Here is a 14,071-nt window from a genome sequence, read left to right on the forward strand (position 1 = left end):
TTATCAGGTCCTCCACGTGCCTCTCTGAGCATAGTTCGCCATCGACCTCGGAATTATTAGGCCGTGGCAAAGGTTGGTCAGTATTGGACCCCATTCTTGGGTGGATATCGGGCAATAAATGTCCATTTTTCCTACATAAATGTCACTTTTCGATTTTGCAAAACGTTTAGATTCTGTTTTGTGTTTATGTTAAATTTGTCAGGTTTATATCTGTTTGAAAGTGACATGTTTTATGTTTTGTTTATTTGGGAATGAGATTGTGCTTTCTTTTACCGCCAGTATAATGAATTTAATGAATTTTCAAGCTTTTTTCCGGGTCCCTTTAACCATCGTCTGTTTATGTTAAAGGCACGCCCGTCGCCAACTCCACGGTGCTGAGGATGGCCCCACCTGTGCCTTTGCAGTATGCGAGAACCAAGACAGATTTTGTTGTGGAATCCCACGATGGGTTTTATGGGGTCAAAAAGGGAGAATTGTTGGGCGGGTACCAACCTTTTGCGACCAAGGATCCCAAGCTGTTCGATAGAGCGGATGAGTTTGTGCCCCATCGGTTCATGGGTCCGGAAGGGGAGAAGATGCTCAAGTACGTTCTCTGGTCCAACGGCCGCGAAACGGATGAAACGTCCGCTGATAACAAGCAGTGTGGGGGTAAGGACATCGTTGTCATGGTGGCTCGCTTGTTTGTGGCGCACTTCTTCCTGCGATACGATTCGTACACCATAGACCAGTCCTCCTCCTCCGTCACGTTTACGACGCTCAACAAGGCCACTGCCTGAGGGCAGAATATGTAACAGCGGGCATTGCAGATAATTGTATTCGACTTCATTGCGGTTCCATCTCGACTTTTATTAAACCCGGAATCTCTAAAGATGTTGTGTTGTGTTAGAGAGATATGGTGTGTTGTGCTAGGAAGGTTTAGTCTAATAATACAACGCTTAGGATTATAATCTTCGATGTTGGTTTATTTATTTATTTATTCTATATTTTATTCAAATTTTGAAGTGTTAATATTTTTATTGGGAAATGATATCTAAGCATTAAATAAGGATAAAATTTTCTTTAAATTATTCACCATTTATCCCGAACAATCTGATTTCATTAGCCACAATACTATAATAACATTTTACTAACCATATATTTTGGGATGATGATATTTAACCAAAGATAATATTATAACAAAAATTTATTAATAATAATGATAAATAAAGAAGAGATGGAGAAGATTAATATTTTAAAACCAAAAAATTAATAAATTAATATATAGTACTATTATTTCAATTAATATTATAATGATAATAATAATTTATTAATATTATTATTAAATTTTAATAAGAAGCGTAAATGAGATTCCATTAATAAAGAGATATAATTATTGATATAAAAGAACTTAAAATGTTATTTACATTATTAATAATATAATATATATTAATAATAATGGTAAATAAAAATAATTAAGGAGAGACTAATATGAAGAGAAAGAGAATGTATTGAAAACTAATAATATTTTCCCAAATAAGGTGATAAGGAAGAGATACTTGGAAGGGTATGTGGTCATTACTCAGCGAAGAATTATAGTTGTCCAACGTTGCATAATTCCTTAAGCCTTTTAATAATTCCAATCACGTACCATCTATTATGAAGGCACACCTTTCAATGTTATGGGAGGTTTATGGAAGCATTAGGTGGTTAATGCATAATAGGGAACGATCAACTCAAAGGGAAATCGTGATTATGAGGACTTGAAGGCACAACTCTTGAAGTCCTTTTAGGGTTATTGCTTTGTCCAATAATTGCATCACATCTGCTAGAAAATGAAGAGCTTCAAGACTAGAGTGCCATTACCTAAGATGGGGAGTAATTGTGGGAATAGATCTTGCACTAATCAATGCATATGGTTACTCATGGCCTCTAGATTCCACTGGCAAGTCTCATGGCTGGGGAGGGTGGAATTTCCTATAAAATTTCTCACTCATATGCTGAAGTGGATTACGCTCAGTTGTTTCAATCTAAAAAATATTGATCCCATAAAAGTTCAAATCTAATAAAATGAAATGAAGAGCATACACTCAAATACTTATTTTGGTTTTCTAAAGGACACTATGATCTAATTCTTTTCCTCGGGGTTTATAAAATTCCTTGTTCATTTAGAAAAACATACATTGACCAAATAGGAAGATCCTTCAAAGCTGACCTAAAATAACATATTTCCAATGTCCAACAAAACAAAACACCAAAATATGAAATTGATAAGCACTCCCACAATACCAAACACCTTATCAACTTTAATGAATTTGAAATCCCTTCCTCCTCCCCCGTCTACACCTATTGCATTATCAGGGAAACCCTTGAAATTGAAAAACACCCCAGCAACTTTAATCAAGAAGGCAACTTCAAATTAAGTCACTCTTGAAAAAATTAAAAAACAAACCAATAAATTCAATCATGAAGACCACTTCAAATTAAGTCACTCTTGGAAACCTGCTATCCCTTATTTCTCCTCTATTCATATCAATTCAAAGCCCTCTTCTTAATCCCTTCCTTTTATATTTTTACCCCTCCTCCTTTTCTTTATTACCTTAAACCCACCATCCCCACCCCACCTTTTAATCCTTATTTCAATATTAACCTTCACCTTATAATGTATTATCCTTCTCCCAAAATGTTTGATCTCCAACTTTTTCATTTATCCTATTATAACATGGTAATCACTCTTAACCCTTGAGTTTAAATTAATATTAAAATATATTATTGTGTAATTTTCTAAACTTTATTCCCCAAATAAATATATTAATTATTTTTCTCTTTAAATCCCTTAACAAAACTCAATATTATTAACCCATTAAATTGGTTTAATGTTCTTTATTCTTTAATAATGTAATAATATGATGAATACATTTTATTATGAATTCATTATTAAATGATTATTAATAACAACAATAATTATTATTAAATAATAAAAATATAATTTTAATTATTTATTAATCTTCTTAATTATAATTTTACATATTTACTATTTTAATTTACAGTTATTAAATATTAGTTCTCGACCAAATAATAATATTTACAATATCAAATTTAATAATGCTATATTAATATAATCTCTATATACACAGTGTTCCATCCTTTTTCTTAAAAAATACTGTAGGGGCTTCTTAATGTGATACATTGGGCCAAATATACCCTTTTCCCATCAATTCCTCCAACTGTAATTTAAGCTCAACGATCTTAGGTGTGTTAATGTGATATGGGGCTTTTATTGTTGGTGTTGTTCCTAGAATCAATTTGATTGTGAAATCGATGTCTCTATTATGTAGGAGTCTTGGTAATTCCTATGGAAACACATCTTTGTATTGGCTCAATACCAGATAATTTGCAAAAGGATATGCACTTGTCTCTTTTTCCTCTGTGATTTGAATTGATTAAAGGGAACAACCCTTCCTGCTACAACACTTCACCTGCACCGTTGAGATCATTCTGAGTGTTATCGACCCTTTTATACCTTCCATCATGATTGGGTCACTGTCATTGCTAAGACATTCCAACATTTTGCGGTAACAATCCACCTTCATCCTATGGGTTTCCAGCCAAACCATACCTATCAGGACATCATATGATCCCAAAGGAAAGAGATTTAATTTAATTGTTGTAGTGATTATCCTGAGTTGTACAGTGTAGGACTCAACCATCTCTATTATTTTTCTCTTTGTTCAAGTGGCGAGCTGAATAAGGCATGATTCCTCATGGATTTTATTTTGAAATTCACATTTTTCCACAATCTTAGGACTAATATAACTGAAATTGGTTCCTGGATCGATTAAAACTGAAACTAGATTGTTTTTTACATACCTTCCATTTGAATGATCAATACTTACTGGTTTTCGTGTCTATTATCCAATGTTCCATGTCTAGGCCACATTGTTCATAGTCGATGTCTCATAGATGTTGTGTATCCTTGCACCATACCTCTACAACTTGGGGAGATATCTCCTCAAGTGGTTTTCTCCGCACTCATAACACTTATATCCTCCTTTCATCTTCTCATTCCCTAATTTTTTAGGCTCATTTCTACTAACACTAGAGTTTTATGGATTCTCACTTTTGGTCAAGCTATTGAACCTTCTACTCTTTCCTCCTTTGCCTTTCATCCTCTAGTCAACCCAGACTTCAGTCTTATTATCAGACTTATCATAGTAATGCCTATTCTTCCATATGACCTCCTCCAAAGTCTTAGGATCATTTAATTATGTTATGTCTCAGGTGGCTTGTGGTAATCCATTGACAAACCTCTGGATCTTTCTCTTCTAATCCTTTTAGTATGATACATGCCTTAGTAGCTCCAAGAATTTGTTGGTATATTATCCAAGTGTCACCTACCCCAACTTGTGCTCATAGTATCGCTTAGTTCTACTTTCATAATATTTCTCAAATGGGTACTTTTCTTGAAAGTGCTTTTCAAACTTCCTCTAGGTCAGCTCCTTCTCTCTGATGCCTTTGGTCTTCTTGAGATCCTCCCACCATATATCAACTTTCCCCCATAATTTAAAGACAACTACCCTTGTCTTCATGTTCTTGGTATAGTCATTAGCTTGAAGTACTTCTTTATTCCCAAATGCTAAGCTTCTACATCCTCTACTTTCTTTACCTTGCCATCAAAGTTTGGGGTTTTTTTAATTCAATTCTCCTTGCATGGGAGTATTTCTACTCTTCCTCTGATGATGATATCTATTAGTTTCATTGTCATATGATTACATAGGATTGATTAATTCTCTTTCTGGAGATCTAAGCAATTATGCTCCTCCTTTTGTATGTCTTCTCCTCTTTCTTGATCGGTTGCCTTTTTATTTCTTATCATTCCATTTGTGCTTGTAAATTTCTGATGGGATTTCCTTAGGCTTGTTCTTTTCCCAGTGGCTAGCACCAACTTCCTGATATCTTTGTCTCTATAATTTTGATAAGATTTGCAACAATATGGCATTTACTTACGCTTGTTCTCTAACACTGTTTTCATTTTCTGCCTTGCAACTTCTTATTTCATCTCTTAAACTTATAATAGTGTTTATTATTTTAGGAGTGTCCTCTTTCATCTTCCAAACTGATTCTTCTTCAGGTCCTTGTTGGGTTCTATTCACACCATGTTGTTCAACTATGTTTCTCATCCTTTATTTTCTTTATTGAGCCTTGGTACCTGTCAATATCATTTTACACACATGCCAATAATAGCCAAGAATAAAGAACATGCAATTGACATAGTGTTTGTCAACCAACATGTATATCAATCAATCATCTAACATATAGATGTGAGCCTCTTTAGGTCTAATTTCTAGATCATTTTCTTTGATACCACTTTTTAACATACCCCCTTACCATCCCTAGCCCCTACTAAGGATGAAAGAGGGTAGTTACTATGTTAACCCAAAAATCAAGGTAGTGTTATGGAGATGGGGTCTAAAAATTTTGATTTTTTCCAATTTCCTTAAAAATTCAAATGAATGACATCAATGTGTTTGTCTCATCAAGATGATTCTAGCGATCTAAATTTTGTCCCAATCTGACCTCTAGATCTAAACTTATGACCATTTAAAATTTAGCACGTCAATAGTTCCACAACATCAACCTGCCACGTGGTTGTCCTTGTCGGCCCCCTCACCACCACTTGGTAATTGTGTATTGGTTGTTGACCTATTCACATTGGCCATGTCATAAACCATCTCAGAAGAAACCAACACTCCAAGAAAAACCCACCTTGGAGGAAACTTTAACTATGAGAGAAGTGTGATTATAGACCATTCTCGGCAAAAATGATTACCATCGAGAACCAATTCCCCATGAGGTTCATTTTCTCTGAGGAACATTACCACCGAGAACCTTCATGATCCCACTCTTACAAAGTACACCATATGGCCCCTTTCCATGTTTCCTTGCATGATATGCAATAGTAGTGCAACTTGAGACCACTCTTGCCATGCTATCCTGGAGCTATCCTTCTATGAGGTTTTCATTTGCCCGCTGAGTCATATTTGAAGAAAAATCCAAGAAGAAACTACCTTCTTGGAGGAAACTCCATCTTAGAGAAAACCATTTCTCAGAAGAAACTCATTTCGGTGAATATTTTATCTTGGAGAAAATTATCTCAGACCTTTCTCTAAGAGACCATGCACCAATTCGTTGAGACGAATATTTGTTGGCAAGTAATGGAAGGAGCATATGTTAAGTAATATAGATCAATTTTCGTCTCAAAGTTTTGACTAGTCGAACCACTTAGACAAAAGCAAAAATGTCACAAAAGATGACAACCTTTTATGTCTCGAAACAAACTATCATAAAAAACAATCTCGAAGGAATAGAGAGGAATTTTGTTGCAATAACTTGTGAGATCCAAGATTCCAAGATCTTGGTCACTAGCAAAAAGTCATATGGGATAGAGTTTTGAAAGCCCTGAGGGCTAACCATAGCAGGGCTTCACCTATCATGTGTTATATGTTGTGCTTACATAAAATTAACCTATGCCTTGACTGTGGTGGTTCTGCAGAAGTTTGAGCCTGCTTCAAGACTCAACCCGTCTCACTTAAGGTCATTATATGGCCTAATTTGGAGATATCTCTCCTAAGCTTATTATGGCCTGCAATTCATCTCGACCAACGACCTATATATATATATATATATATATATATATATATAAAGCTTTCAAGTTTTGTAACATAATGCTTGATGGAAAATTTGAAGATATACAAGCTTCACATACAACTTCCTTTAACATATATTTAAGTCTCCTTCATACCCAGTTCATCCCAACCATTTGAATGTATAGAGAGAACACAAAAGCCTCCCAATCTTGGCAATATTTTCTTAAGGATCTGCTAGAGGGTTAAATCTACCTCAGGCTGAGAAAGCTAGAATCTAGGATAACATCAAACCACACTTAACCTGGTAGCTAGCCCTACCAGGTCGGGAGAGGGCTCTCTCTTATCAATCTCAGCAAAGTATGATCAATAAGGGCTTGAGATGATGGATATGATGACTGATCTTAGGCTAGATATGTGTGCAAAAGAGTTTGATTGAATTTAATGATGTTTTTGTTGGCTCAGAGGGAAAGGCAGATTTGGGTCTAGTGAATGAGGCTCAGTTTTGCAAAGATCTTTATGGGGCGAGGTAGGCAGCTGATTTGGCACTTCAAATTGAATGAAATGGAGAGATTTAGATAGGTTAGGAGTTGAAGAGGGTAGGAAAATCTCATGGATACTCTTCAAACAACTGAAAACATCAATAACTAAGCAAACCCTAGGTAGAGCACTGCAATTTCAATGGATTCTACCTTTATCCTTGTTTGTTTTAGTTAAGAAGAATCAAGAGAGATAACGGCATACATAAAACACATATAAACTTACAATTTAAGAAGGAAACACAATACCAAAGCAAGAAGCCACATGAATCCCATAAAGTGCTACAAACCCTGGTCTATTCCTTAGCCAAAACTACTGAGATGAGTATACAAGGAAGTTCCAAGCTTTCTCAAAAGTGCAACCTTCTGCAAATTCCAACCCCTAAACTATGAAATTCATAAAATATATACATTTTCTCATCCTTGTACTAAGGGAATTGAGCTCAACCATTTTCTTCAAAATAGAATCAGTTACATTAAACTTCGGTCGAATTTCTGAAAATAGGTGTTGACTATGAACTCGTATCTCCTAAAAAATAGAGCCTATTACAAAACTGAAAGAGGTTTTTGTAGATAAGGTCATTTTGGAGAAAAACCTCTCTCACATTTGGGAAATTAGTTTCCAATTGCTCACAATTGTTTCCACAAAATCATGTCTAAAACAGAAAATCATTAAAAATTTAAATCTATGAAAATGAGTTGTAAATATCTAGTCACATTTCCCAATTCATGACACCTGTGAATAAACTGAAAGAGGGTTTTGTTATATGGCTCGTGGTTAACAAAAACTCCTTGGGTTTTGCAAAATTACTTTACATCTGTTGTAAAATGACCCCGCACTAAAATGACTAAAACAGTAAAAAAATATGAAAAATTTGCTTTGTTTTAATGTAGGCTCCAAATATCACTGTATATCTCCCACATAGTAGCACCTGTGCATAAAATGAAGGAGGTTTTTGTTACTTGTTATGTGATGAACAAAAACCTCTTTCACTTTTGAAAAATTCCTTACCATTATTTCAGAAACTGATTTTGTACTAAACTTGTCATTATGTGCAGCAACTGACCTCAAAACATGCATAACCAAGAATCACTCATTCATTTCAACTATATCTTCTAATCTGGGAGCCGGTTATGGGAGTGTGATATACCATTGGAAATATTTTTCCGAGCTTCTTTTGATTGACACACTTTGTCACATATTTTGTGCTGAAAATCATGTGCAAAACATCTAACAAAACCAGACATAGTAAGAGCTCATGTTGATCCCTGGTGACAGGCTACGAAGACTAGAACTAACATCGGCTCCATTGGGGATGGCAGCTCCTTGGAGTTGTCAAGAACACCATAGACCAAGTTCCTCATCCATTGGGCATGGATGGTCAAACAACTGCAAACCCAAAACAACTCATACCAATCCAAAAACATATACATACTGCAACTTGTACATAAACAAATACCGAAAATTGAAATGTTGCCTCAAGCAGCTTATTTATGTACAAATCTAACCTACTTTGCTGCAAAATTGATAGATCAAGTAACGTTGTAATGCCAGATCAACCAATCAAGTAACTGTGATAAGGATGCTACTTGGAAGTGCTCGAACAAGGACACAATTGGAAATGCTGACAGCCATCCATGCACAAACTGAATTTGGTTGTGTGAAAGACAATCTAACTTATCATTCAAACTGAAAAAATACTCCATATATGCGACAATAGGACCAAAGAAACTAGATTCTATTTGCTGCCCTAACTCCTCAACACAGACCTTCAACTACAAACTGTCAATGCAAACATCCACGGGAAGCTCTAGCATTTCTTGTTTTGAAGGAGGGAGAGTTTCCAAAAACTTTTTGGGATCTAGGAATTCATATGACTGGATCTGATCATTTAAATACTGAATCTCCTTCTCAAATTTTTCAACAACTAACTCAAAGAAACCAATTTTAGCTTTAGGAGGAAACTTCGGAGATCTCAATCATTGAAGCATGACAATGAAGAATACTTCATCAACTTCAATATCCACTAACTGGTCTATAAATTCTTTTAAAGCTTCAGAAAACACAGGGTCTGCCACATACCCTACCATTTTATTTTAGTGCATGAATGGATCAGTGAGTGTTGGAATCTCTGCATTGAGTTAGAGTCACCAGGTGAATGTTTCAGCCTTCATATGTGTCTAATTGTTGTCCATCATCAGCAATCAGATCTGTAACTTGAATGATCTTTCCCAGAGAAGATCTGTCACCTCTTCCCCAGTTTAATGTACTGGGGCAATTTCCAAGTCAGGTGTTCAGTTCATAAAACTAGACCGGAGATTGACTGAAGTAGCTTTTATCTACTTGTGCTAATGCAAATCAAAAGCGTTTCGAAGGCTACTTGGCTAATCTTTAGACTCCATCTGTAGTTTATAGAATGAAGAACACTAACACACAAAAAATTTCTTCCCCAGCAGAGTCGCCACTATGTTAGAGGTCTAAATCTACCTCAGGCTGAGAAAGGTAGGATCTAGGATAACATCAAACCACGCTTAACCTGGTAGCTAGCCCTACCAGGTCAGGAGAGGGCTCTCTCCTGTCAATCTCAGCAAAGTATGATCAATAAGGGCTTGAGATGACGGATATGATGACTGATCTTAGGCTATATATGTGTGCAAAAGAGTTTGATTGAATTTAATGATGTTTTTGTTGGCTCGGAGGGAAAGGCAGATTTGGGTCTAACGAATGAGGCTTAGTTTTGCAAAGATCTCTATGGGGCAAGGTATGCAACTAATTTGGCACTTCAAATTGAATGAAATGGAGAGATTTAGACAGATGAGGAGTTGAAGAGGGCAAGAAAACCTCAGGGATCCTCTTCAAACAGCTGAAAACATCAATAACTAAGCAAACCCTAGGTAGAGCACTGCAATTTCAATAGATTCTACCTTTATCCTTGTTTGTTTTAGTTAAGAAGAAGCAAGATAGATAATTGCATACATAAAACACATATAAACTTACAATTTAAGAAGGAAACACAATACCAAAGCAAGATGCCACATGAATCCCATAAAGTGCTGAAAACCTTGGTCTATTCCTTAGCCTCAAAATTCCAATCTTCTACCAAATTCCAACCCCTAAACTACGAAATTCATAAAATATATACATTTTCTCATCCTTTTACTAAGGGAATTGAGCTCAACCATTTTCTTCAAAATAGAATCAGTTACATTAAACTTGGGCTGAATTTCTGAAAATAGGTGTTGAAGATGAACTCGTATCTCCTAAACCATAGCATCTGTTATAAAACTGAAAGAGGTTTTTGTATATAAGGTCATTTTGGAGAAAAAAATCTCTCACATTTGGGAAATTCATTTCCAATTGCATGAAATATGTTCCACAAAATCATCTCTAAAACAGAAAGTCATTAAAAATTTAAATCTGTGAAAATGAGTTGTAAAGATCTAGTCACATTTCCCACTTCATGACACCTGTGAATAAATTGAAAGAGTTTTTTGTTATATGGTTTGTTATTAACAAAAACCTCCTTGGGTTTTGCAAATTTACTTTCCATCTATTGTAAATTGACCCCGCACTAAAATGACTAAAACAGTAAAAAATATGAAAAAATTTCTTTGTTTTAATGTAGGCTCCAAATATCACTATATATCTCCCACATAGTAGCACCTGTGCATAAACTGAAGGGGGTTTTTGTTATTTGGTATGTGATGAACAAAAACCTCTTTCACTTTTGAAAAATTATTTACTATTATTTCAGAAACTGATTTTGTACTAAACTTGTCATTGTGTGCAGCAACTGACCTCAAAACATGCATAACCAAGAATCACTCATTCATTTCGATCATATCTTCTAATCAGGGAGCCGGTTACGGGAGTGTGATATACAGTTGGAATGATTTTTCCATCTTCTTCTGATGGACACACTTGTGACATGTTTTGTGTTAAACATCATGTGCAAAACATCTAACAAACCAGACATGTTGATCCCTGGTGACAGGCTGCAAAGACTGGAACTAATAGGATCCAACCTCTCACTTCCATACAAGAAAGAAGGCATCCATTGAAGAAAATTCAAGCCATTTATCAACACAACTGACACATATTGTTTTCCACAAAAAATACAATTAAATTATCAGGCATTTAACTTACATTTGCATGATAAAGGCTCATAAACAAAACCATAAAATATTTAATAATTTTAGTCAATAATATTCTTGCGCCATTATGATGCAACAATTTATTTTTACAGATAATTTTCTCTAAATTCACAACTCTAAACTCAGAGAATTTCATTTACAATTCATAAAAGAAAATCAACTAAAATTAGGACTTCAATTTTCCACCCAACCATAGACATACTATAGCCAAAATTACTTATAGTAGTCACCCTCGACTAAGATCCATGATCTAAGGGAATTATTCTTAACAACCTTTGCAGAAATCCTTCTTCACGACATAGAGGATATGAAATTTTGATAGTGGGTGGTTTATCAGCTAGTCAAGCATAATAGAATGCATGGTAAGGGTGGCTTATCAATTGCAAAAAGCACTCAATAAGTGGTTTATCAGCGCATAATAAGCACCATTCTGCATGTGCTTTATCAACCCTACCAAGCACCCTTAGTGGTTTATCAGTTGTGTCAAGCACTCTATGAGTGGTTTATCAACCCACAAAAAGCACTCAATCCCATTTCCTCTTGCTCTTCTAGTCACAAATCTTTCTTTCAGGGAAATCCCATTCCCTTAGCTCATATCTCTTTTCGACTTTACTCATAATCTCCACCAACAATGGATCCAACCCCCCATATAGGCATTTACCTTTTTATTATTTCCTCAGGGGTCTCTTTATGTTCCTCCTGGACTATAACTCCTTTATTTTTTGTTATTTATACCATAAAATTAATTTAAGGTGCCAATTAATCCCACTTGGGTTTATCTTTCCTCTTCTTTGTTAGATAATGGATCTGAAGTCCCACACTTCACACCATTACAGTATTATATTACAAAAATCAAGGGAATAAGTACCAGGGGTGTCACATGAATGAGTTAGGAGAAACGAGTTTGGATGTTGTGCAACAAAGTAATGTTATCCAACACCAACATGTCAAGTGGCATGATAGATTCGTTAAAAATAAGGTGTCTCAAAAGGGTGATTGGGCTTTGTTGTATGATTCCAGATTTAAATATTTGAAGGAGAAGCCTTGTACCAGGTCGCTAGGTCATTATAAAGTGGATGCAATCTTCGACAACATCCTTGCTTGCCAATGGATATCATTTTTTTCTGTATCATAAGCCAACTTCTAAGGATGCATTTATTAACATTGTCTTAGATTCATAGCTTGAAGTTGTTGGGCGAAGGGAAAAGATTCCTTTGCCACTAGTCATTTAATTTATTTCCTCTATTCAAAAATAAATAAATCAATATAATAAATCAATAACAAACAAAAATTTCTAATGGTGAAAACCCCTTTGGGGCATGATTAGCCAAAATGGTCACTGAAAACCAACTTGTTGGTGGTCAAAACATTCTTTCTTTTTTCATTTGTAGCCTTCTAATATTTTTTTTATTTCACCTATAACTAGTTTGTTGTTGAAGATTAGAGTGTTGACACCGAAAATCAAAATTGTTGTTGATATATAACATTGATTATTGTTGCTCATACAAAATAGATGTACCTATTGACCATTAGATGTTCTTGTTGATACAGACTAGATGCACTTATACTTATTGATCATTACAAGTTTTTGCTACAGATCATATGTACATGTACCTATTAATCATTAGTGTACATGTACCTATTGAGCACTACAAGCTATTATTGAGACATGCAACATGTACCTATTTTTAATAGTGAAATCATGTTTGTCGTCAATGATTTTGTGTTATTACAACTGACTTTGTTGACACACTTCCTACCTGTATTGTTGTGACTACTTTTATAGAATTCGCAAATGACTATTGCCACAAACTTACTGCTACACATTTCTAGCTGAGTCGGCATTACCTTCACAGTCACCATGTCAACATGATTGGTATGCCCACAACAAGTAAAATTCTATCATTAACTTACATTTTTGTAATTAAGTATGGTGTGACCCTTTTGTTACACTGGGCAAGGACTACCTTCATCTCCAAGTTGGGCGGATGGAGTCATATCATACTATTGTACGATGCATCATCATTTCCCTAATTTGGCATATAGACAATCGAATCTCACACTCATAACATTATTTACCACCTTCTAATAATGGCATGAAAAAAATCCTACTAACACCCTACCATAACAAAACTTGTTAATTCCAGCGAGCTCAGTCTCCTCCCTTCAGTAGGCATTTATATGAACATGTGTTTTACCTATAATAATTTCTTTCACAATCATAGCCATGAGTGGAGCAATTTTCCAGCTTGAACTAGACTCCATTGATGCATTGAGGGATTATTTGAGAGCTTATGTGATATTCCAAGCTACAGGTTGGCTAGCATATTTCAATAGGTTGCAAGGGTTTAACAAATAAATTGCATTATAATTTGCACAAAATTTGAATGCACAAGGTTCAGTGGTAAAGGGAGTACAAAGAGCCATTACAAAGGATGTTATTGCTAGAGTAACAACCTTACCACAAATAGGGATGTGCTATTTTAGCAAGAAAATTGCAGTCCCAATGGCCAAGGATACATTTTTACAAGAAGGTGAGGAGATAAAGCATAAGGAGAGAGGAGTATATAGAACTTCACTTATGCACCCCTCGGAAGACGTATCCTATTTTATTCAAGAGTTCATAACCTATGAGGGGTGGTTTGGGATCACTTTTAACAACCATTTCCAGCTACTGGCACACATGTGTAAATTATAAGAAATTAATTAACATGCCCTACTACCTTTTGAAATATTGCAATAGACAGTCGATGGTGT

At 35.2% G+C, this 14,071-nt stretch overlaps 1 protein-coding gene across 1 annotated transcript; it reads left to right on the top strand.

Moving 5' to 3' along the window:
* The first annotated feature begins 380 nt into the window (after window positions 1–380).
* On the top strand, window positions 381–776 carry LOC149187783 (allene oxide synthase, chloroplastic-like). The gene has a single exon (XM_089409761.1). It carries the CDS (start codon window positions 381–383, stop codon window positions 774–776), a length of 396 nt encoding a protein of 131 aa, XP_089265887.1.
* The last annotated feature ends 13,295 nt before the right edge of the window (window positions 777–14,071 follow it).

Source organism: Pinus tabuliformis, chromosome 3_1 (genome assembly GCF_031772625.1).
Source record: "Pinus tabuliformis cultivar Carrire ecotype Pingquan chromosome 3_1, CPIR1, whole genome shotgun sequence".
NCBI classification, from domain to species: Eukaryota; Viridiplantae; Streptophyta; class Pinopsida; order Pinales; family Pinaceae; genus Pinus; species Pinus tabuliformis.

Bases quoted from the DNA above. Each gene is read 5' to 3' on its own strand.
- LOC149187783 (XM_089409761.1), top strand. From the start codon at position 381: ATGGCCCCACCTGTGCCTTTGCAGTATGCGAGAACCAAGACAGATTTT.